Source organism: Salvelinus sp. IW2-2015, unplaced genomic scaffold, assembly GCF_002910315.2.
Source record: "Salvelinus sp. IW2-2015 unplaced genomic scaffold, ASM291031v2 Un_scaffold591, whole genome shotgun sequence".
Lineage (NCBI taxonomy): Eukaryota > Metazoa > Chordata > Actinopteri > Salmoniformes > Salmonidae > Salvelinus > Salvelinus sp. IW2-2015.
This window is the reverse complement of record NW_019942581.1, coordinates 155,377-180,968: the sequence shown is the minus strand read 5'-3', so window position 1 is coordinate 180,968 and position 25,592 is coordinate 155,377. Positions and strand designations below refer to the sequence as shown.

Sequence of the window (25,592 nt, the reverse complement as noted above, 5' to 3'; positions counted from 1 at the left end):
GCMGGTCAAAAGTGGACCAGTGTGTCTGCATTAGTGCTCAGGGGCATGGAAGTAAAGTAAAATGCTTATAATTTCACAGAGCATCCCATATCTGCTTTACACTATTTTTCCCAGAGTGCATCTKAACTTGTAATTTGCAACATAATTTGCCTTTTGAAGTGAAATCACAAATCCGTGATGGTATGCTCCAGGGAGTTCAAGGCTATACAAACCGGTGACCTGTCAATACTGTCGACAGAGAGATGTTTAGACATACAAATAACCAGGCTGACAAGGGTCTTTTTTTTGTGTGGTTGTTGTTTGTGTCTCCAGGCATGTGTCCTGTTGCTAGCCGAGCTAATTGATTGAGTTAGAAACAGAACATTCTCTAGTGAAGGTTAGCGGGTACAGGCTGCAGCAAAGCCTACGGTTGCTGTGTTTGCAGACAGGGTTTGACAAGCCTTCTGTCAGTCATACTTTTTCTCTCCTTTCTCCTCCTTTCTTTTCCTGTCTCTGTGTTTTGACATTCCTGTCTTTGACCTTGCCGCCCCAGATGAATGTTTTTTAAAGGTAATCAATGGCCATCAATAGGGAAGAGACAGTATCTTTCTGGAAGATACACAAGGTCAAATGAAAATGGTGACGGTTGGTCTTTGGGAATTTAAGCTATTGATTCTGTGAAATGTATTCTCAATGTTGTTTTTCTGTCTTTTTTGCAGATGTATCATTAAATATTTTATTTTGTACACAGAACTATTCTCATACTGGCTTTGAGCTCAAGTGAGTTTCCATAGAAAAATGCCAAGGTTATCTACATAATAAAAGGGAAAAGGTTAAACTAACACAGCTATTACATACTATTACGTACAGTGCATTGGGAAAGTATTCAGACCCCTTCCCTTTAACCACATTTAGTTATGTTACAGCCTTATTGTAACAAGGATTWAAAAAATTCTAATCTCATAGATCTACACACAATACCCTATAATGACAAAGCAAAAACTGTTTTTTAGACATTATTGCAAATGCATTAAAAWAACAGATACCTTATTTACATAAGTATTCAGACCCTTTACTATGAGACTCGAAATTGAGCTCAGGTGAGTGCTGTTTCCATTGATCATCCTTGAGATGTTTCTACAACTTTATTGGAGTCCACCTGTGGTAAATTCAATTGATTGGGCATGATTTGGAAAGGCACACATCTGTCTATATAAGGTTGACAGTGCATGTCAGAGCATAAACCAAGACATGAGGTTGAAGGAATTGTCCGTAGAGCTCATGTCTTGGTTTTGCTCTGACACAGGTTTGTGTTGAGGCACAGATCTGGGAAGGGTACCAAAAAATGTCTGCAGCTTTGAAGGTCTCCAAGATCACAGTGGCCTCAATTATTCTTAAATGGAAGAAGTTTGAAAACACCAAGACTCTTCCTAGAGCTGGCTGCCCAGCCAAACTGAGCAATCGGGGGAGAAGGGCCTTGGTCAGGGATGTGAGAAACAAGATTCTCTGGTCTGATGAAACCAAGATTGAACTCTTTGGCCTGAATGCCAAGCGTCTCGTCTGGAGGAAACCTGGCACCATCCCTACGGTGAAGCATGGTGGTGGCAGCATCATGCTGTGGGGATGTTTTTCAGCGGCAGGGACTGGGAGGCTAGTCAGGATCGCGGGAAAGATGAACAGAGCAAAGTACAGAGATCCTTGATGAAAACCTGCTCCAGAGCACTGACGTCAGACAGCGGCGATGGTCCACCTTCCAACAGGGCAACAACCCTAAGCACACAGCCAAGACAATGCAGAAGTGGCTTCGGGACAATTCTCTGAATGTCCTTGAGTGGCCCAGCCAGAGCCCTGACTTGAACCCGATCTAACATCTCTGGAGAGACTTGACAATAGCTGTGCAGCGACGCTCCCCATCCAACCTGACAGAGCTTGAAAGGATCTGCAGAGAAGAATGGGAGAAACTCCCCAAATACAGGTGTGCCAAGCTTGTAGCATCATAACCAAGAATACTCTGTAAACTCTACCAAAGGTGCTTCAACAAAGTACTGAGTAAAGGGTCTGAATACTTATATAAATGTGATATTTAAAACATTACATTTTTTTACATTTGAAAACATTTCTAAAAACCTGTTTTTGCTTTGACATTATGGGGTATTGTTTGTAGATTGATGAGGGGGGGAAAACAATTTAGTCAATTTTAGAAAAAGGCTGTAATGTAACAACATGTGGAAAAAGTCAAGGGGTCTGAATATATACCGAATGCACTGCATTCATTAACAATGGAACAAGGCTCAGAGTGACTCTTTGGATTAACCTTCTATTATACCAGTGGAAATCATTGTAGTGAAGTAAAAGTAAAAGTCGTCAAAAATAGTAAAGTACTTTACACCACTGACCCTCACCCTCATTCAACAGCACCGAGATTACCATTTGACCTGCATGATGTCAGCCAGGAAATATTGACGTTGTAATCCAACAAAACGACGATCTCAACATGTCATCTCCGCCCCATTCGTCTAAACTTTACTCAGCCTTTGCTTCACTTCCACCTCCATCACTAATAAATCAGAGAATCTCATGGCCCAGTACTGTCTATTAAACCTCCCCCGAACCTGACAGTTTCAAGTTTTATTAGTCGTATGTACGGGATTCAAATGGTATACACCGTCCAACCAAATGCTTACTTGCAGGTTCCTTCTCAACAATGCAACAAGAATAAGATATAGAAGTTAAGAATACGAACGTAAAGTAAATGGCAGTAGAATAGAAGAAACATTTTAGCATAAGTATAATACAGGAAGGAACATTTTATAGTCCAATATTGACTCTCCCTCTGGTCTCATGGGGCCTGTAGTCTGTAGCTTAACTGACAGTAGAAATAAATTTGATTTGGTATCTGCGGGCGGGGTGAAGGTGTAACCGGAGGACTGGTTAGGTGAAAGGTTGTGAGAGGCCCTATAGGGGGTTGGTGGGATTCTGTGGCAGGTGAAGAGGCCAGGTGCTAATTAAGGCTAACGCTAGCTAGTGTGATGGACAGGTTGATTTGCGTCTCCGGTTTCAGACTCCTGGAGGGAATATTACCCAAAGCCGCTGCAGCGCAGGTCATCCGTGTAATGAAGACTGCTCTGGCGCTGGTGCTGAGAAACCTCAGAGAGCCACACTCTGAGACTCTCGTTCCCTCTTGTCCTACACTTGTGTCACCTCTGGCCTGCTCGCCTCCCTACCTCTGAGGAAGTACAGTTCCCGCTCAGCCCAGTCAAAACTGTTCGCTGCTCTGGCACCCCAATGGTGGAACAAACACGACGCCAGGTCAGCGGAGTCAATCACCACCTTCCGGAGACACCTGAAACCCCACCTCTTTAAGGAATACCTAGGATAGGATAAAGTAATCCTCCTAACCCCCCCCTCCCCCCTTAAAAGAGTTAGATGCACTATTGTAAAGTGGTTGTTCCACTGGATATCATAAGGTGAATGCACCAATTTGTAAGTCGCTCTGGATAAGAGCGTCTGCTAAATGACTTAAATGTAAATGTGTCCTACGTAGTGAAGATGGAGTGAGAAATCAACGATAGGGAGGTTATACCAAAGGCTAATAGGAGAATAGTCATCCTACATATGACCATGAGGTTCCCCTGACATTATGTCTGGAGACTGCTAGATAATGCAGTAACTTACAGAAAATGGTGGGAAGAGGATGATGACATTGGATGGGATGAGAGTTAGTCAGCCGAGCGGTTGTCCCTCTTCCTCACAAGCAGTCCCTGTATGTCTATGGAGAGGAGTGTGTTGATGCTTGAGCAGTGAGTTTGTGTGCTCCTGGTCCTCTTGCCTGGCCGAGAATGTGGTGAATGTCAGACAGACGGACAGCCAGACGACTCTGTCGCCCTGCACTGGCCACTCTGGGTGGTCCCTCTCTACGGGGGGGACAAGGAGGAGACCATACTCTGGCACGATACCCAACCCGCCCCCTCTGCTTTACCTGCCTATATACCACCTGCCAAAACACTGTATACTGTAGAGGTACTGTAGGCTAGGCCTATATCCCCATGGTGATGGAAGAAATGTCCTCGTGCGGGTCAGTGTCTCCAGAGCCAGACCGAAGCTTTGAGTTGCCAGGYTAAAGGTTGTGAGTGGCGCAGTATGTGTGAATGTACCAACATTGTATTAGAGAAGTGTAGCCATGCAGAACTGCACCCAAGGAGATGTTGCATTGTCCTCACAAAGAGCACCGACACTTGGCAAGAGGTCTAAAGTCAGACGTTTATAAAGAAACCCACTCCATCTTCAGTGGGTACATGAATCAGGGGGTGGGGGTGTACTAAGCCCATGCTTCAATATTTATCAAGGCGAGTGATTGGGATCCGCCTACTCCTGCCCCTGAAAACAGTGGAACACAGGTCCTATTCGTTGAAAATAGACGATGCCTCATTTGCATGTGGTTAATGAATTCATGATGGCCTTCGAGGGTGCGGCCCATTTGAAAAGGACTGCATTGAATCTGAGGCACAAAGGGAGGTTTGTGATTGGCCGCCTGCCCAGCTCTGTGGTGTTAATGGGGTCTGAAGACCTCTGGCCCTTTGGCTCTCAGACACTAAGGTAGCCAAAATCCAGCAAGAACTCACACTCCACAGGCCTAGTTAACCATTTAACCTAGTCTAGCTTTCCAGTACTCCTATGAGTAGAGTGGATTAAATCTTGGTTGTGTAGACTTGGTTCTCTTAACTTKTTGCCGCACGGATCCCTTTAGCGGGATCATTTTCGTAAACAACCGCTGAATTGCAGAGCGCCAAATAAATAAAAAATACAAAAAATATTTATAATCATGAAATCACAAGTGAAATGTTACCAAAACACAGCTTCGCTTGTTGTTAATCCACCTATCGTGTCAGATTTTGAAAATATGCTTTACAGCGAAAGCAATCCAAGCGTTTGTGAGTTTATCAATCACTAGACAAAACAGTAAGAACAGCTAGCCCCAAATTAGCTTGGTCACGAAAGTCAGAAAAGCAATAAAATTCATCGCTTACCTTTGATAATCTTCGGATGTTTGCACTCACGAGACTCCCAGTTACACAATAAATGTTATTTTTGTTCGATAAAGATTAGTTTTATAACCAAAAAACGCCAATTGGCTTGCGCGTTATGTTCAGAAAACCACAGGCTCGTTCCGGTCCTGAAAGGCAGACGGAAATTCTAAAAAGTATCCGTAATGTTCGTAGAAACATGTCAAACGTTTTTTATAATCAATCCTCAGGTTGTTTTTAACATACATAATCGATAATATTTCAACCGGACGGTATCCTATTCAATACTACAGAGAAAGAAAATGTCGAGCTACATCTCTCGCACGCAGGAACTAATCAAAGGACACCTGACGCGTTTTGAAAAATCTCGCTCATTTTTCAAAATAAAAGCTTGAAACTATGTCTAAAGCCTGGTCACAGCCTGAGGAAGCCATTGGTTGATACCCCTTTATATGGAGGAGGGGCAGGCAACGGAACAGGGATTTTTCCAAATAAAAGGCACTTCCGGGTTGGATTTCCTCAGGTTTTCGCCTGCAAAATCAGTTCTGTTATACTCACAGACAATATTTTGACAGTTTTGGAAACTTTAGAGTGTTTTCTATCCTAATCTGTCAATTATATTCATATTCTAGCATCTGGACCTGAGAAATAGTCTGTTTACCTTGGGAACGTTATTTTTCCAAACATAAAAATTCTGCCCCCTAGCTGAAAGAAGTTAAACTTCATACCCACTGTGTACGGCATCCGTATTAGGAAGTTGTCAGTTCACACAATGCCGTAATCCTGAACTTTTGATACCTCTCCTGCCTCCTTGTGCACCTGATCCTGCCTGGACACAGCTGGACTACAGGTGGCATAGCTCAGTACAGCCTGAGAGTGTCAGTCCCCAGCTGGTGCCCCCCACATAGAGAAAGGGAGAGTAGAATGAGTCTGTCAGGGTGGCTCAGTGGGCCGACCAGCACAGACTGCTGGCTCCATGTCCTTAAACCCGATCTTGGGGGGACCCACAAAGTCATCGCTCTTGTAAAAGCCAGACGGCGTACTTTCCAGCGGCGCTGAATCTCTATTTTTACGATTCTGCAATGTGATAAACTGTTCCTTGTATGGCGAGCCAAACCTAAAACACCACTGGCCTGTTTACTGGTGGGGATCATGGTGGAGGCCCGCTTCTTTGATCAGTCTAAGAAATGGGAGAGTTAGTCTGTCATTCCGTGTTATGGGTTTTCACTTCGCCGGAGGGAAACTTGTTATTCTCTGTGGTGGCACCACCCCCCCCCTCAATGTAATCACAGCACCATGAAACAAGACAAGGCCTATCCCCATCTACATTTAAAATTATGAAATGAACACTGCAATCTCTTCCATGATTTTAATTACAGTAGAACCACCATGGGCGGAAGGACAAGTCCCTGCTGCTGCCCAAATCCTTCACTTAGATCCTACAGACTGACATCACAACTGTTTTGTTCCTTTAGGACAATACTATGTGGCATGCAGGACGGTTGTTGCCTTTCTCTGCTATCCTCCTTTAGTTTACAGAATACTTGTTTATAGGGAATGATGATCACGGCTTGTAGTCTGGTCATGTCACTAGACGTTCCTGGTGGGTACATTTTAGACTGGATTAAAAGCATGCTGTCGAAAACAGATTTGCCCTCTGTGCATGGTTCACTGGACTGGGGATCAATGCAAATGTGAATCGAAAGTGTTTAATAAGCTGATGAAATATAGATCATCTGAGATCCTGCTGTAATGTCAAGGTGAATGTGTATTCATTAGGCTCATTAGTTACATTATCACCATCGAGGATCTCTGACCTGATGTCTTGGGRGACCGCTAGTATGGATTTATATCTGGGTTTTAGTCTTGCATGCGAAATATGTAGWCTACTRCACTCAGACTAGATAACATCTGCAGTTGCTCTGCGGCAGTGTACGACCATGCGAAGCCCGCAACCCACCACCASTCTTAAATATTGAATGACCGTTGTGGTCTCTTGGCCCCTACAAAAGGTTTTTGTGCCGCTTCCGCTTGACCAAGCTCTCACAAATGAACCACTCTTCAAAGGGACTAGAGGTATTACTGTGCGGTCACCTGTAGCGGTCGGCTGCTCTGCAACCTTCAGTCCACTACATGGATGACCGTTCCTGGTCAGTCAAAGTGAACTCGGGAGTCCTACCAGGAGGCACACCTGGTGTGGCCCACCTGCCCACATAAATAATAGACTACCCACAATCCTCTACTCAGTCCTCACCACTGCTCTGCGTTGTCCTCCTGCGGGCGTGTTCTATAACGAGGCCAGAAATGTTTTTGTATCCTGTCCATGATGCCTAAACAACAAGGGATACGCCATTTCATCCTCAGTCATCACCACAGCAGCTCAACCTACATACCAGACCTCCCCAACGTCTTACTGTCAAGGGTGGTGTCCTCCCATTTTACGACCCCCTGAATACTTCAACCGAGCCAATAACAATGAACAACATTCTTATTCATTATGTTTAACATTTAGAGCCAGTTTATCCTCAAGCCACATCTGAGTGAATCCAGTCTACATAAACAGCACCAGCCATAGCAGACTGGACAGACAAGGACAATTTTGCCAATTATATCCACAAACACTTATGACATACTCAGGATCTCTGCTGGTGATGTCATCATAGTGGAATGCAGGCTAAGCCCGTGACTAATAAATCACGTGGCTCGGGAATATTACTACAACCTAATGGATTTATAATTCATTGTGATGAGAGAATATGGGAGCTCCCATTTGATATGTTGGTTTTCAATAAACAGGCCGGAGCTCATCGTAAGAGCATGGGTTTCATTGTCAACCCAATGATTTATATGGCAACAGACAGTACTGTACATGTATCAGCCACTGACCTCAAATGCTTTAAGCGATACTTCTGGAACTCATTATCACTGATCTATGACAGCCATTATATAGTTTAAGGCTTGATTACATTTCCACAGCCACGTATTAATGTTATGGCGTCAAAATCTTAACTCGTCCCACAAGGATGACCTCCGATCCCATCAGGTCAAAGGTTAATGGGTAGTAGAATAAACATCCACAGACTTGCCTGCCACCATCTCTCTTTGTAAGCCTATCTCATTATAAATTAGACCCATGTTAAATTGTGCAAATCCCATGTATCTCAGGCAGAAAATGATGGAGAAAGCACTTGAAGTGAGTCTTGTTGTTTTCTTTAGAGAGTGCAGGTGCACTACACTAACGGCTATTGTGACATTTTGATAGAAGGCTGTAATGCTTGCCCAGGCATGACTCATGTGTTTCCTGCTGGGGTCATGATGAGCAGACAGACACTGGATCCCTGGTATGCACCAGAGGCTATGCTCTCCTCACCGTGGATCAGTTGGATGGCGGGGTCATGTGACGCACGCCTGCCACGTTTCCCCCCAAAACACTGGACTTAGTTAGGGCTTCCACCCACGGGAGGAAAAATGAAAGTCTCCAATTCCTCCACTGAGAAAACAATACAGAGTTAATGATAATAATAACAGTTATTTCACCCGGGCCACCTCACCCCACACCCCTCTGAACACTTTGTTCCCCTTGTGAAATGTTCCAGAGGGACAATATGGATAGAATCAGACTGTACCAAGAGCATTGACTTTAGGGGGGATTCCAGATCCACATTGAGCAGGGCTACAATAAACCCTTCTGTAAACAGGAATCATTAAGTGAGAGTCAGCACCTTTGGCTCCAGGAAAATCAGAAGCAGGAGCCCACAGGCTTGTAAACTGAACACTCCTTTCCCTCAAGCATAAGTAAAATATTAAATAAAACCCTTTCCAAGAAGGTCTTTACATCTCTCCCCTGCCTGCTTATTCTGGAGGGATGTAGGTAAGAGTGGTTTGGAGTGAAGCATGGTTTTAATTAGTTCTTATAGTTACTCCTTCACCCCTGGTGGCTCGCCTGGCTTCCCTGATCTCTGGCAGAGCTGCTGTTGAACATCTTTAGCCTGATGAGCCGAAGGCTTGAGCTAACCCAATATCTCCCTGAGCCCAATGCGACACTATCTCCTAAGCTGTAAAACTTTGGAGATGTGATCTTCTCCTTTTTCCAGAGGTTCCCTTTATTAAATGCACATTGGCTTGTTAGAGTTTGACAAGGGCCTTCGTGTTAGATTTGAGTCTGGTGGAAACAAAGCATATTTTGTGTGTGTGTGGTGTGTGTTCTTCATTCCGCACTGTGAGAATGCTCATGCCTAAAATTATACATGATACACCAACCGACTAATTTATGCTTTTTCAACAATATAGCTCAAGTTGATTTCTCTACATATGATTGGGGCGTAGGATATGAGGATGCTTATAGAGGTATGTCAAGATCAATAGAGTGAAGAGGCGTGGGAAATGGTACTTATTCATGTAAACAACTCTAGCTTTCTTCCATATGGCAACAGCACTAAACACACATCCATGATCAAAAAGAGAGGGGGAGGAGAGGTACTGGAAAACAGCTTTCATTCAGGATAAAAGGGCCTCGACCTCAAAAGCAATGTGCAATACTATTGAATAGAATAATGAAAAGTGACTTTAGCCTGGAGGCCTGAAGGAGAGCACAGCCAGCCTGTTTGTTGATTAGAGAGAGAAGACAAAGGAAGAAGGATCAACTTGCTCTCAACTCCTCCATTCCTGCCCTCTGTCAATAGTGATGAATATGCATGAGTTTGGCATAGACAGTGAAGGCCTTTGATGGTTTGGATGGAGAGCTCTCCGTCTCTGGACGCTTAGAGACAGAGGATGTTTACTTCTTCCTTATAGCTTCAGGACAATAAGGGCTTTTACAGTAGCTGGTCGGTCAGAGAGACAACCAAGTAAATGGTTTTTCCACAGATCTCTTTTGCTCACCATGATAGTCCAGTGTTCATAAAGTGGCTGGAAAGTTGTGTTGTGTGAAATCTAGTGCAGGCGTTGCAAAACGGATGCAATCACTTTTTATGCACTTGTTGTTTAGTCAGTGTTAGCTGACTTGGTATAGTCCTGCTGTAAACGCTACAGATTCCTCATTATTTCCCACCATAACATTGTCTGTTTGTATCCCACAGACCTGCAGGCCTCCCAGACGGTGGAGTACTACAGTCTGTCAGACAAGGCCATGGACTACAGGATCCTGTTGATGGATGAGGACCAGGACAGGATGTATGTAGGCTGTAAGGACCATGTCCTGTCTATGGACATCAACAACATCACCCATGGGACACTCAAGGTGAGGTCCTCTGAGCAGTCCATTAAACTGCTAAGAGGATTTTCCTTACAGCATCAGGGAAATGTTTAGTTGATCATTGTTTGTTGTGATAGTATTGTAAGTAGAGAATGGATATAGCAGGATACTGACTTCATCTGCCTTACAGTATTATAGTATGATGGTGTGTTGACTCATAACTCCCTGTCCGTTGCCTACATTACATCCATTACTTTCCATCCTATTTATCAAGGAGACAAAATGATGTTGATCTCATTTAGCTTTCCTTGCATGTGGCAGATCATGGCTGAATACATTAGGCTAGTTATACAAGAACAGTAATGGTGGTAATTCAATTATAATATAGTACGTTTTATATGCTAGATCACACCCATTTCATGGAGCAAAATATATGACATATATTAGTGGTGCTTGATGCAGGTCTGTGATTCTGTAACAGAAGTTCCATGCTAATTGTATCTCTGTGTGCAGTGAGGGAGCTATCCTGTCTATAACTGACAGGCGTGAAGAGCAGAACAGATGGGAATGCATTTAGTTTACCCCAGAGAGAGCTGTAGCACATCCATTTGCAAAGTAATTGCCTGATACGTTCCCAGCATTAGATCCTTCAAGCTCCTCACGGGATTGGAAATATAGCATTTACTGTAGACAAGTTATCATCAATGATAAGGAAGTTCACTAGCAGTGTAGAGCATCCATATTAGGAAGTCACTACAGTGTAGGAATCCCTATTAGGAAGTCACTACAGTGTAGACATTCATATTACGGAAGTCACTACAGTGTAGAGCAGGGGTGTCAAAGTCAAATGGACGGAGGGCCAAATAAAAAATTTAGCTACAAGCCGAGGGCCGGACTGTTTCGAATGTTCATTGAAAAATTTTTAAATGACGCATATAGTCTAGTGAACCTAATTGAACCTACTGAAAACCTAACAAATATATTCCAATATGATCAGATAAATAAAGCAATATTTTCTTCTATGGCTCTGTCAGTAATCTTTAATTTTCAACAGACACAAAAGACAAATTTCCTTTATATAAAATCCCATAACATGAACATTAAATGAAAGAAACCGGTATTCAAGGCACCATCAGTAGCCTATATTTTCTATTTTTAGCAAAAGTGGGCTAAATTTACTTCAAAGAAAAAAAACAATAATAGCAATTTTCTATCATCCACTCAACTGAAATATTTTAAAATATATATTGGATTGAAATACAAAAATAAAGTGCAAAAATCTATTAATCAAAAACAACACTTTGTTTAAGAGAAGTAACATGCAGTGAAAACCAATATTAAACTTTAACTTTTAAACTTGAACTGAGTAAAAACTCTAAATATGTGATTGCACAGTAATGTTTCACTGTTTTGAGGTTGAGGGTGATACTTGGTGGTGTCCCATCTTTTCCACAAGTTCATCAATGTTCGGGGTAAGGCTCTGAGCTGAGGAAATCCTCAGAATTGAGTGGAGGTGTTCAGCATAAGTCGACTTCTGTGTGATGTTTTGTTCAGGTTCATCAAAGAAAACAGTTGTTCACACAGGTATGTGCTGCCAAACATTCCTCTGCCTTTTGTAGCCTTGTTCCATGTCCATATTCTTGTTTTTGTCCGCGTGTTTCGTTTCATAATGTCGTCTCAGATTATAACTCTTTCAGTACCGCCACACTTTCTCCACACAGAAGACACACAGGTTTTCCAGCTACCTCCGTGAACATATACTCCGACTCCCACCTTGTTTGAAACCCCCGGTCTCAGTGTCCACCTTCCGTTTTTGCCATTTTTGATGGGTATCTGAAAGTTAATTTTACTGTGATGCTGACGACTGCTGTGCCAATAAATATTTGAAATGAAGCAGCCTACTGCTCGGTGCGTCACGTTGCATTGTGGGAATGTAGTATTGGGTGTAAAAGATCTGCGGGCTGCCGGTTGCTGCGGTCTGCGGGCCGGTTCTAATAATAAATCAAGATCATCCCAGGGCCGTAAAAAACCTTCTCGCGGGCCGGATGTGGCCGCGGGCCTTGACTCTGACATATGTGGTGTAGAGCATCCATATTAGGAAGTTCTACAGTGTAGGCATCCCTATTAGGAAGTCACTAGAGTGTAGATCATCCCTATTAGGAAGTCACTACAGTGTAGGGCATCCCTATTAAGAAGTCACTAGAGTGTAGATCATCCCTATTAGGAAGTCACTACAGTGAGGGCATCCCTATTAGGAAGTCACTACAGTGTAGGGCATCCCTATTAGGAAGTCACTAGAGTGTAGGGCATCCCTATTAGGAAGCACTACAGTGTAGGCATCCTATTAGGAAGTCACAAGAGTGTAGGGCATCCCTATTAGGAAGTCACTACAGTGTAGGGCATCCCTATTAGGAAGTCACTACAGTGTAGGGCATCCCTATTAGGAAGTCACTATAGTGTAGGGCATCCCTATTAGAAGTCACTAGAGTGTAAAACATCCCTATTAGAAAGTCACTACAGTGTAGGGCATCCCTATTAGGAAGTCACTACAGTGTAGGCCATCCCTATTAGGAAGTCACTACAGTGTAGGCATCCCTATTAGGAAGTCACTACAGTGTAGAAAATCCCTATTAGGAAGTCACTACAGTGTAGAAAATCCCTATTAGGAAGTCACTACAGTGTAGGGCATCCCTATTAGGAAGTCACTACAGTGTAGAAAATCCCTATTAGGAAGTCATTACAGTGTAGAAAATCCCTATTAGGAAGTCATACAGTGTAGGGCATCCCTATTAGGAAGTCACTATAGTGTAGGGCATCCCTATTAGGAAGTCACTAGAGTGTAGGGCATCCCTATTAGGAAGTCACTAGAGTGTAGGGCATCCCTATTAGGAAGTCACTACGTGTAGGGCATCCCTATTAGGAAGTCACTACGTGTTAGGGCATCCCTATTAGGAAGTCACTAGAGTGTAGGCATCCCTATTAGGAAGTCACTATAGTGTAGGGCATCCCTATTAGGAAGTCACTACAGTGTAGGACATCCCTATTAGGAAGTCACTACAGTGTAGGGCATCCCTATTAGGAAGTCACTACAGTGTAGAAAATCCCTATTAGGAAGTCACTACAGTGTAGAAAATCCCTATTAGGAAGTCACTAGAGTGTAGGCACCCTATTAGGAAGTCACTACATGTAGGGCATCCCTATTAGAAGTCACTACAGTGTAGAAAATCCCTATTAGAAGTCATTACAGTGTAGAAAAATCCCTATTAGGAAGTCCTACAGTGTAGGCATCCCTATTAGGAGTCACTATAGTGTAGGCATCCCTATTAGGAAGTCACTAGAGTGTAGGCATCCCTATTAGGAAGTCACTAGAGTGGTAGAACAACCCTATTAGGAAGTCACTACAGTGTAGAGCATCCCTATTATGGAAGTCACTAGAGTGTAGGGCATCCCTATTAGGAATCACAAAGAGTGTAGGGCATCTCTATTAGGAAGTCACTACAGTGTAGGGCATCCCTATTAGGAAGTCACAGGACACCCTATTAGGAAGTCACTATAGTGTAGGCATCCCTATTAGGAAGTCACTAGAGTGTAGGGCATCCCTATTAGGAAGTCACTAAGAGTGTAAGAACATCCATATTAGAAAGTCACTACAGTGTAGGCATCCTATTAGGATCACTACAGTGTAGGGCATCCCTATTAGGAAGTCACTACAGTGTAGGGCATCCCTATTAGGAAGTCACTACAGTGTAGGCATCCCTATTTAGGAAGTCACTACAGTGTAGGCATCCCTATTAGGAAGTCACTAGAGTGTAGATCATCCCTATTAGGAAGTCACTACAGTGTAGGGCATCCCTATTAGAAGTCACTACAGTGTAGGCCATCCCTATTAGGAAGTCACTAGAGTGTAGGGCATCCCTATTAGGAAGTCACTACAGTGTAGAAAATCCCTATTAGGAAGTCACTACAGTGTAGAAAATCCCTATTAGGAAGTCACTACAGTGTAGGGCATCCCTATTAGGAAGTTCACTATAGTGTAGGGCATCCTTATAGGAAGTCACTAGAGTGTAGGGCACCCTATTAGGAAGTCACTAGAGTGTAGAACATCCCTATTAGAAAGTCACTACAGTGTAGGGCATCCCTATTAGGAAGTCACTAGAGTGTAGGCATCCCTATTAGGAAGTCACTACAGTGTAGGCATCCCTATTAGGAAGTCACTAGAGTGTAGGGCGTCCCTATTAGAAGTCACTACAGTTAGATCATCCCTATTAGGAAGTGACTACAGTGTAGGGCATCCCTATTAGGAAGTCACTACAGTGTAGGCATCCCTATTAGGAAGTCACTACAGTGTAGGGCATCCCTATTAGGAATCACTACAGTGTAGGCATTTCCCTATTAGGAAGTCACTACAGTGTAGAAAATCCCTATTAGGAAGTCACTACAGTGTAGGCATCCCTATTAGGAAGTCACTACAGTGTAGGAAAATCCCTATTAGGAAGTCACTACAGTGTATAAAATCCCTATTAGGAAGTCACTACAGTGTAGAAAATCCCTATTAGGAAGTCACTACAGTGTAGAAAATCCCTATTAGGAAGTCACTACAGTGTAGAAAATCCCTATTAGGAAGTCACTACAGTGTAGGAAAATCCCTATTAGGAAGTCACTACAGTGTAGAGGATCCCTATTAGGAAGTCACTACAGTTAGAAAATCCCTATTAGGAGTCACTACAGTGTAGGGCATCCTATTAGGAAGCACTACAGTTGTAGAAAATCCCTATTAGGAAGTCACTACAGTGTAGAAAATCCCTATTAGGAAGTCACTACAGTGTAGAAAATCCCTATTAGGAAGTCACTACAGTAAGTGAAGTTTGTCGGTTTGCTTCAGAGTCTGTGTATTTCTGTTCAATATGTTCTCATCTCTTCCTTTCTTCCGCTCCCACAAGCTGTCCATTGTTTCTGAGTTTAAAAAAATTCCCAGCTTTCCAAGAAGACCAGGATGTGCAATGGTCCCTAATGAAGCTGTTTTCTGTGTTTCTCACCAGGTGTTTTGGCCTGCATCTGTTAGCAAGATTGAGGAATGCCAAATGGCTGGCAAGGACCCCACGGTAAGAACAATAACGCTCAATATGTAGCACTAACCGCTAACTAAATCCACTGAAAGTCATGTGTGATGCTAACCGCTAACTAAATGAATGAACACACTATACTGAGGATGTGTCTGGTCCTTTTCCATTAGCAGGTATTAGAGGTATTAGCATGTTAGCATCCTGGGTTCCAAACACGTAGGGCTGCAGATGTGGAGTTGAGGAGAGTCATTGACTCCTCCTGGCATTCCTTATGTTAGTCGATAGAAGAATGAGGCGTAGGAGTGCTCAAATCCACCCAGAGAAAACAAACAAGCATGAAAGCAGTACGTTAACCCACTGTGACTGACAACAGATCTCATAACCTGGCCTGAACCCTTACTGCACTGCGTCTCTGTATTAGCATATACAACATTGACAATCTCAAAACAGCAGCTGGTGATTCAGTTTTCTGTAACTAATTAGGCTGTTTTGCATGATAGGACAAAAGTTCTGTTTTTGTTCCATTGTTTTTATTGGACTGTGTTGGCCTGTTTTTATTTGGACTGACTTCAAAGGCATGCATGTGGTGTACTGTTACGAAGCTAGTAGTTAGTAACAACAGCCACCATGGCAGAGAGCTGTGGTCTTGTACAGTACTATAGTGTAGGACCATAGACGTGTACTGTAGGAGTAGAGAAGAAGCTGTTTCCAGTCAGTGGAGGGTGATTAGTGCTGCCTAGAGTCACGACTCCAGCTCTGTGGACAGCCTCGCACAAATATTTGTGTGGAGAAGACCAGTGGTTGGCTTACCTCCCTCCTCCGCCTCTACTCTGCCATCCCTCTCTTTCGCAGCCCTGCCTGGTCTCTATCTCTTGCATTCTCGGCCTCTCCCCCCTCCCTCGCTTTACTCTTACTGTCTCGCTCTACCCCTCACTCGCTCTTTCTTTCTCTCTCTCTGTTTAAACTCTGTTTTTATAATGCAGTTTCTCCCTGACATTMTATTTGTCTTCCTGAATCGCAGCCCTTGTCAGGTTGTTATGGTTACCCTCCTGATGTGTATATATTCAATTCCTCCTTACGATAGAATCTGGGGTCACCGGGCCTCCAGACTACGACCACACATTGTTAAGCACTGGAGGATGGCATTTGGGGAGAAATATTCCTTTATTGTATGTATAAAAGGTTGAGATTGATTAAATCCATGTTTAAAAGTTCCCTCACTGTGTGATCCTCCCTTAAAGGCCATCAACCTGGTTTTAAATCCCCTAATACAGTTGCTCTGGCCTTTCTCTAAAGGGGGGCTGTGGCTGGAGTTAAGTTAACCCAAGCAAGCTCTGGGACATGAAATTAGTTCATATGTAAATCTGCTYTTGGATATGAGCAGACAGTGGGGAGCGTAGAGTTGATGAAGGGTGTCATCTGAAGGGTGTTTATCTGCTAGGAGGAGAGGGAATGAAAGAGYAAGTGAAAAGCGAGAGAAGGAATGAAGGGTGTGTGATGTTGGACGTATCATTGTTTTTCTCGGTAGAGTTGGTGTGCAGAGTGTGAGCGGACGCAGCTGTCCCGTTTCCGTGGGGATGGCCAAGATCCTAATGGCTCCCTGGGTGCTCCTCTCCTCCGCTGGCTCGCTCCGCGGTCTYAGTTTTTATTACGCACAAAGCCCAGTGCTCCGGCCACTCCCACCTCGTGCTGAAGAGGGAAAGATTTCGATTGGATCTGTAATCAGATCACAGGGCTGTATATACTCAGCCCTGAAGACGGGGCTTTGACAAGATATCACTTTCACTGTTGACACGCTTTTTTCCACTCTACCAGTGCCAGGGAGCAAACTGGAAATAGCTATTATGATTGTACTTCATGACAGTATATACAGTTGAAGTCGGAAGTTTACATACACAAAGGTTACTTGTTTATCAACCACTCCACAAATTTCTTGTTAACAAACTAGTTTTTGCAAGTCGGTTAGGTCATCTACTTTGTGCATGACACAAGTAATTTTTCCAACAATTGTTTACAGACAGATTATTTCACCTATAATTCACTGTATCACAATTCCAGTGGGTCAGAAGTTTGCATACACTAAGTTGACTGTGCCTTTAAACAGCTTGGAAAATTCCAGAAAATTATGTCATGGCTTTAGTAGCTTCTGATAGGCTAATTGACATAATCTGAGTCAATTGTAGGTGTACCTGTGGATGTATTTCAAGGCCTACCTTCAAACTCAGTGCCTCTTTGCTTGACATCATGGGAAAATCTAAATAAATCAGACAAGAGCTAAAAATAAAAAATAAATGAATTGGACACCTCCACAAGTCTGGTTCATCCTTGGGAGCAATTTCAAAATGCCTGAAGGTACCAGGTTCATATGTACAAACAATAGTACGCAAGTATAAACACCATGGGACCAAGCTGCCGTCATACCACTCAGGAAGGAGACGCGTTCTGTCTCCTAGAAATGAAGGTACAACAGCAAAGGACCTTGTGAAGATGCTGGAGGAAACGGGTACAAAAGTATCTACTGTATATCCACAGTAAAATGAGTCCTATATCGACATAACCTGGAAGGCCGCTCAGCAAGGAAGAAGCCACTGCTCCAAAACCGCCATAAAAAAAGCCAGACTACTGTTTGCAACTGCACATGGGGACAAAGATCGTACTTTTTGGGAGAAATGTCCTCTGGTCAGATGAAACAAAAATAGAACTGTTTGGCAATATAGACCCCTTGTTATGTTTGCAGGAAAAAGGGGGACGCTTGCAAGCCGAAAAACACAATCCCAACCATGAAGCACAGGGTGGCAGCATAATGTTGTGGGGGGTGCTTTGCTGCAGGGGACCGGTGCACTTCACAAAATAGATGGGAAAATTATGTGGATATATTGAAGCAACATCTCAAGACATCAGTCAGGAAGTTAAAGCTTGGTCGCAAATGGTCTTCCAAATGGACAATGACCCCAAGCATACTTTCCAAAGTTGTGGCAAAATGGCTTAAGGACATCAAAGTCAAGGTATTGGAGTGGGCCATCACAAAAGCCCTGACCTCAATCCTACAGAAAATGTGTGGGCAGAACTGAAAAGTGTGTACGAGCAAGGAGGCCTACAAACCTGCGTCAGTACACCACTCTGTCAGGAGGAAATGGGACAAAATCACAACTTATTGTGGGAAGCTTGTGGAAGACTACCTGAAGAAATTTTGACCCAGTCTAACAATTTAAAGGCAATGCTACCAAAACTAACTGAGTGTATGTAAACTTCTGACCCACTGGGAATGTGATGAAAGAAATTAAGCTGAAATAAATCATTCTCCCTACTATTTATTCTGACATTACACATTCTTAAAATAAAGTGGTGATCTCCATTTTGAGACTGAACCTAAGACAGGGAATTTTTACCGTTGATTAAATTCAGGAATTGTGAAAACAGAGTTTAAAGTATTTGGCCTAAGGGGTATGCCTCACGACACTATCCGCACTTCTAGTCAACTACCAGTTGGCTAAGTGTAGTTAAAGGTTGGAATATAACCATCTGATTGTTAGCTAACACATTTAGTGAGAAAGTCTCGTGTAATGTTCATAGAATTGCAAATAGAAGCGCAGTCTCTGGCACCAAAACTCCACAACTTGGCCACTGGTTAAGCTTTTATGACCTTCCTCAACATTTGCAGTCTGGAAGGATTTTGCTGTTGATAGATTGATTGACTGCATGCTGTGGATACTTTGGTTATTTCATACAATGTACTAACCAATTGTTCCTCCCCATCACTTCTGCAGCATGGTGTGGAACTTTCATCCGGGTGGTCCAGCCGTTCAACAGAACCCATCTGTTCATCTGTGGGAGTGGTGCCTACAGTCCTGTCTGTGCCTTCATCAACAGGGGCAGGAGACCAGAAGTTAGTATGCTCCTTGACCTATAGTCAGACCATGACAGCTATGCTATACTTGACCTACAGTACAGTCTCTACCACCATATTCTCATACAAATGGAAATTCCTGTGGATATGTGATGTGGATATTGCTGAAACGAAAGCTTCGTAGGTTTACGGCTGGGCATCTGCTTCTGAAACCAAACTATGGGATTTTTTATGTTTCATCTGGGGCAAGAGGAAGTCTGTCTTAATCCAAGACATCCTCAGGAAAGCAGCCATTTGAGTTTAGTCGTGTGTGTCAGTCTCTCTGAGACAGAGAAGAGAGGGATGGAGGAGCTGTCTGACCCGGTCTCTGGCCACCCGGCCCTGGAAACGAGACTGAGAAACCCCTCCAGGAGAAAAGCGCTCACTGAACTCATTCATAGTTACAGCAGTCTGCAGCGCCTGCCAAATGCTAATCGGCACAGAGTTCGAAACCAGGCTCTTTCTGCAGTATGGTGTCTTCTGTCATTTAGGGTTTTGTTTGAAAAGCTGCTTTGCTCTGTTTTTCGGGGGGATGGGACGGGGGGATTTTCCGCTGACCGCCAAGATTGTAAATTCAGATGATCCATTTCACTGTGAGGGGTGGCAGAGGGCCAGGTCTGAGATGGAAACACAGCATCTCAGCCCATCAGAGGACATGTTCTTTTAATGTCCCGTACAGACCAGTAAAGGTAAAGCCCAGCGCTGGCTTTGCAACTCTTTAAACCAGAGGGATAAAACCTTACTCTTGATTACCTTGAGAACATTTGAAATGCTCATAATCTCATATTTATTGCTGAAAAGAGCGGAGGGTAGAATTCTGCCAAATTCCCATTCTAAAATCTGTTATTTACATTTTATTTTCCTGTAGGAGCAAGTGTTCCACATTGACTCCAGAGCGGAATCTGGGAAGGGAAGGTGCTCCTTCAGTCCTAGAGTCAACACTGTCTCCGTCATGCTTAGTAAGTTCTCTGTCCCTCTATTGGCTCTATTTATGTCTCTGTAGCARGCGTCATCCAAAAACACAAACTGCTATACTTCAACACCCTATGGTTAACCCCACTCCCCATCCCCCTTATCGGTGACCCTGCCGTAGGTCGGGCCGCACACCCTCGTCACTCTGTGTCGTCCTATGGTCTCTGATTGGTTGACGGGTGTCAAGTTGCTGACGAAATAGCCAGAGTCACCGTGTCGCACGCACAGCTTGCCTTTCTGACACCTGAGCCCCGTGGCGTCAGCAGCCCTACCCATCATCAGCCCCTCAAGCCCGGGCCGTCCGGTCACAAGGCGGGGGTTGGCAGAGAGGAGGTGCAGTGGTGGCAGAGAGAAGGCCTCTGAGTCAGACTAGTGGACAATCAGGCCTGTGTCTGGGCTAGATAAAAAGGCTCTATCTCCATACTGAACCCCTCATATGAGCCTTTGCTGTCTGGGGGATGTTGACACCACTGTTCCCCTCAGAGCAGCCAACCACATACAAACACTCACACATGGACCTGAGCCATACTGCCAGAGTACATGCTGCTGCATGCTGGGCTGGGGCTGATGGAGTGACAGAGTAATGGAATGATGAAATGCACAGCGGGTGTGGAGAGGGGAAAGAAAGAGAGAGAGTGCGGGCTCACAGCCAGGGTCATTAGCAGAGTACAGGGAGATCAAACACTATGGCTGTAAATCCACTGTTGGCTCCATTACTGTTTACTGTCACCATTCCCTGTCCACAGTGATGTACTGTCTCTGTAAATAAAGGCTGTCATTGTAAATAAGAATTTGTTCTTAACTGACTTGCCTCGTTACATAAAYGTTAAATATTATTATATAGTTGTGTTTATTCCATCACCATTGAATTCACCATTGAATATGAACCCAGAATGTCCGTTGACACAGGCACATCTTTGTTCCGTTGGCCGTTAATAGTCAGTGATTGATCTTGTGTTGCCAAGTCTCCAGGGTCAGGGGCTTGCTTTTCTCAGTGGACAAGTTCCGGTAGTACAAGTTCCGGTAGTACCTCCCTGTTACACTCTGTTTTCTTCCATGTTGTGCCTTAATGAACACAGCCCTGTATGTGTCTCTGTGTTCCAGACCAGGAGCTGTTCTCAGGCATGTACATAGACTTCATGGGGACGGACGCTGCCATKTTCAGGAGCCTCACCAGGAGGAACGCAGTGAGGACAGACCAGCACAACTCCAAGTGGCTGAGTGGTGAGCACGTACAGCAGGAACATATGAAGCACATGTAATGTACACCAGAAGTCTCCATCTGTGACCCTGAAAAACTAGAGTTTGGGCAGGCTTTTATTCCATCCCTGCACTAACACATCTGGAGTTGGAGGTCCACATTTAGTACATCAAATGTACTTCAACTACTTTGACACTGGAGACAATGGACAGAACGTTATACTATGACATTTTAACCTGTTTATTTACTTTCCATAGAACCCATCTTCATAGATGCCCAGTTAATCCCAGATGGATCGGATCCCAACGATGCTAAACTGTATTTCTTCTCCCGGGAGAGACTGACGGACAACAGTGGGAATACCAAGAACATCCACACCATGGTCGCTAGAGTGTGTCCTGTAAGTGTGTGTTCAGGAAGTGTGTGTGTACGTGCGTGTGTGTGTGCATTGCATATGTTTGCATGCTTGAGACATTAACATGCATCTCTTTCAACGTCTACAGAATGACATAGGTGGCCAGCGTAGCCTGGTGAACAAGTGGACCACGTTCCTGAAGGCCCGGATGGTGTGTTCAGTTCTGGAGGAGGACGGCACCGAGACACACTTTGACGAGCTCGGTGAGGAATACGCCAACACCTACCTACTGTGTTCACCAAGGCCTGGAACATTCGGTTCCAACCCAAACCACTTCTCCTGTTTACCTAGAACTAAACATCMCCCTGGCCAGTCTCTACAAATACCAATGTATCTCAGATTCTCAGGTGTTTTGGATTATAAATAGGGTCTTTACACCTGTTTGTTGACCTGCTCCTCAGTATTGAAATAATTCATGGTTGCACTTTAGTTGGCTAGTCCACCTGTAGATGCTATACAGACTATCTACAGACTATTAGTAACATGTAAACTATCTACTAACCCTAGCTCTAACCCCAACCTAACCTTTATTCTAAACCTAACCCTAACAAGAGGTTGCTTATCAACAGATTGTTTGTTGATAATATGACACTCCGGACTATCCAAACAGAGTGACCCAATTCATCCCTTTGTATTATTTTAGTCTTCTGTGAGTCTATGGAGGTCTGTCAAAACAGACATTCATTAAATTCATCTCCACTTCAAACTCTTCCATTCCAAGAGTCTTAAACGATAAGGTGCATGATGAACGCTGACTCCATAACACAACGTTGTGTTTTCCCTTCCAGAGAGTGTGTTTTCACTGGAAACCGATCACCCCAAGAGCCTCCTGGTGTTCGGCGTCTTCACATCCACAAGGTGAGGCCAACGGTAATGTTGCTCGAGCCTTAGTGGCTATGCTGACTGGCATGGCAGCACCGGATATCACTAGGAATGAAGCAGACATGACAGGAGCTCCTGGATAGAGACCCCCAGTCAGCATAGCATAGCCAGTCAGCATAGCATTTAAAACCTTTTTTTTAATGTAACCTTTAACTAGGCAAGTCAGTCAAGAACAAATTCTTATTTACAATGACGGCCTACACCAGCCAAACCCGGGCGACGCTGGGCCAATTGTGCGCCGCCCTATGGGACTCCCAATCATGGCCAGATGTGTTGCAGCCTGAGATGCAGTGTCTTAGACCACTGCGCCACCTGGGAGCATACTCTAGTGACCTGCATGTAGTACCAGGGGAGGCTGGTGGGAGGAGCTATAGGAGGAGTGGCTCATTGTAATGGAATAAATGGAAGGGAGTCATACATGTGGTTTCCATATATCTTATACAGTTCCATTTACTCCATTCCAGACATTACAATGAGCCCATCCTCCTATAGCGCCTCCCACCAGCCTCCTCTGGCACTACAGTATTTGTCTCATTGACTTAACTTTACCATACCGTTCTCATTACATTGATCACTTTTCCTTATGTACTAATAATGCAGTTAGTGAGCTCTGCTTCCTTTCTCAATGTTGACAGCAAGTTCATTATGCATGAGTATCACCATGCATGAGTATCACCATGTAGTACCCCTGCTGCTTCCTGAGGTCCACTGTTACTGTATGTGGTAACTCACACTATATGTGTTCATTTACTTTATTTATCCTCAAGGGCTTTTGCTGGATGGCTATGCGTGCCTGTTACGTGTACTCACTGGGTTGTATTCACTAGGAACTAAACAGAAGCAAACGCATAGAAACGGGAAGGGAACTATCAATAAGAAACACGTTTTCTTTTTTACATTGCAAAACATTTTGCTTTGGTGTGCACTAATGAATACAACCCTGGTTTCTTTAATCATCAAGGCTAATTGGGCAGTATCTAGATCAGGGTTACTCAACCTTGTACCGTGACTCTTCCATAAATCCTTAGGAAATGCTTGTATATTTTGACCCTGCCCATAGGGCTCTGTAGTGCACTATATAGGCAGGAGTGTGCCATTTGAGACTCATCCTCTCTCTATAGCCAACACAAACAGTCTGTAGTCTCCAGGCAATGTTGTCATTCGCATCTCTCTCTCCATAGACAACACAGTCTGTAGTCTATATGCAACATTGTCATTCTTATCTCTATAGCCAACAGTCTAGTCTCCAGGCAATGTTGTCATTCCTATCTCTCTAGCCAACACAAACAGTCTGTAGTCTCCAGGCAACATTGTCATTCTTATCCCTCTCTCTCTAGCCAACTGTTACGTACGCCTCTTAGAGAGAACGCAACACCCTGCTACAACTCAACTCCCCATGGAGTAAAAGAGGTATGGGATTTGTGAGGTGCGAGTAAGGATGACAAAGGCAGAGAATTTATTGTTTACTGGGAATTTATTCCTTCACACMGTAAATTGGGGGAAAAGGGGCTGAACGGAACCTAAGCAAAGAAAGTAAATGTCAAAGCCCCCTCTCCTACCTTACCTGCCTACCCACTACTTACCTAACTAGCACCACCTGGCGCGCTAACCAAAATACAGGGGGTGGTCCGCCCAGGTCTTACCTAGTGTGTATAGACAGTAAATACTACAGGTTATGTATGCCCGCAGGCCTCTTGTCTAAGCACTCCCTAGGTGCCTTCCCCTTCCCCCCTGGGAACACATGAAACAGAATAATACAAACGTAAGTAATCAATTTCAAGAATCAAAAAATCTGCATCCTATTGGCACACACATAACTCAGATCAGCGGTTACAAAAAGCTGTCTCTGAGCAACAACCAACACAGGACATCACCTTCAGCTCTCAACAACAACCAACACAGGACATCACCTTCAGCTCTCAACAACAACCAATACAGGACATCACCTTCAGCTCTCAACAACAACCAACACAGGACATCACCTTCAGCTCTCAACAACAACCAACACAGGACATCACCTTCAGCTCTCAACAACAACCAACATAGGATATAACCATCATCTCTCTTAACAACAACCAACACAGGACACACTAATCATCTCTCTTCTGAGCAACAGAACACTGGCTTATATAGCTGGAGAAGGAGTCTGTAATGGCATACAGCTGTATCCTCTGACAAGAGGGCGGGGTCAGCTAGCAATAGGGAACGACCAATCAGCTGCTTGGGGGAATTTCCGGAAGCCATCCTGAAACACATACATTCAAACAAAACCACAACACATAAACTGGGGATACGTAACACCAACACAAACAATCTGTAGTCTCTATGCAATGTTGCCATTCATATCTCTCTCTCTCTAGCCAACACAGTCTGTAGTCTCTATGCAATGTTGTCATTCATCTCTCTCTCTCTCTCTAGCCAACACAGTCTGTAGTCTCTATGCAATGTTGCCATTCATATCTCTCTCTCTCTAGCCAACACAGTCTGTAGTCTCTATGCAATGTTGCCATTCATATCTCCCTCTCTCTCTAGCCAACTGTTACGTACGCCTCTTAGAGAGAAACGCAACACCCTGCTACAACTCAACTCCCCATGGAGTAAAAGAGGTATGGGATTGTAGGTGGCGAGTAAGGATGACAAAGGCAGAGAATTTATTGTTTACTGGGAATTTATTCCTTCACACGGTAAATTGGGGGAAAAGGGGCTGAACGGAACTAAGCAAAGAAAGTAAATGTCAAAGCCCCCTCTCCTACCTTACCTGCCCTACCCACTACTTACCTAACTAGCACCACCTGGCGCGCGCTAACCAAAAACAGGGGGTGGTCCGCCCAGGTCTTACCTAGTGTGTATAGACAGTAAATACTACAGGTTATGTATGCCCGCAGGCCTCTTGTCTAAGCACTCCCTAGGTGCCTTCCCCTTCCCCCCTGGGAACACAATGAACAGAATATACAAACGTAAGTAATCAATTTCAAG

The 25,592-nt window shown here is 44.0% G+C and overlaps 1 protein-coding gene across 1 annotated transcript in view; it reads left to right on the top strand.

The window, feature by feature from the left end:
• sema3c (sema domain, immunoglobulin domain (Ig), short basic domain, secreted, (semaphorin) 3C) overlaps positions 1-25,592 on the top strand; it is a 51,989-nt gene that overhangs the window by 13,150 nt on the left and 13,247 nt on the right. Inside the window, exons 3-11 of the mRNA XM_024135773.2 lie at positions 10,082-10,242; positions 15,237-15,299; positions 16,789-16,864; positions 19,028-19,146; positions 20,015-20,105; positions 21,223-21,342; positions 21,577-21,719; positions 21,823-21,937; positions 22,523-22,592. Of these exons, the coding sequence (XP_023991541.1) occupies positions 10,082-10,242; positions 15,237-15,299; positions 16,789-16,864; positions 19,028-19,146; positions 20,015-20,105; positions 21,223-21,342; positions 21,577-21,719; positions 21,823-21,937; positions 22,523-22,592 (958 nt within the window). The remainder of the gene's footprint in view (positions 1-10,081; positions 10,243-15,236; positions 15,300-16,788; positions 16,865-19,027; positions 19,147-20,014; positions 20,106-21,222; positions 21,343-21,576; positions 21,720-21,822; positions 21,938-22,522; positions 22,593-25,592) is intronic.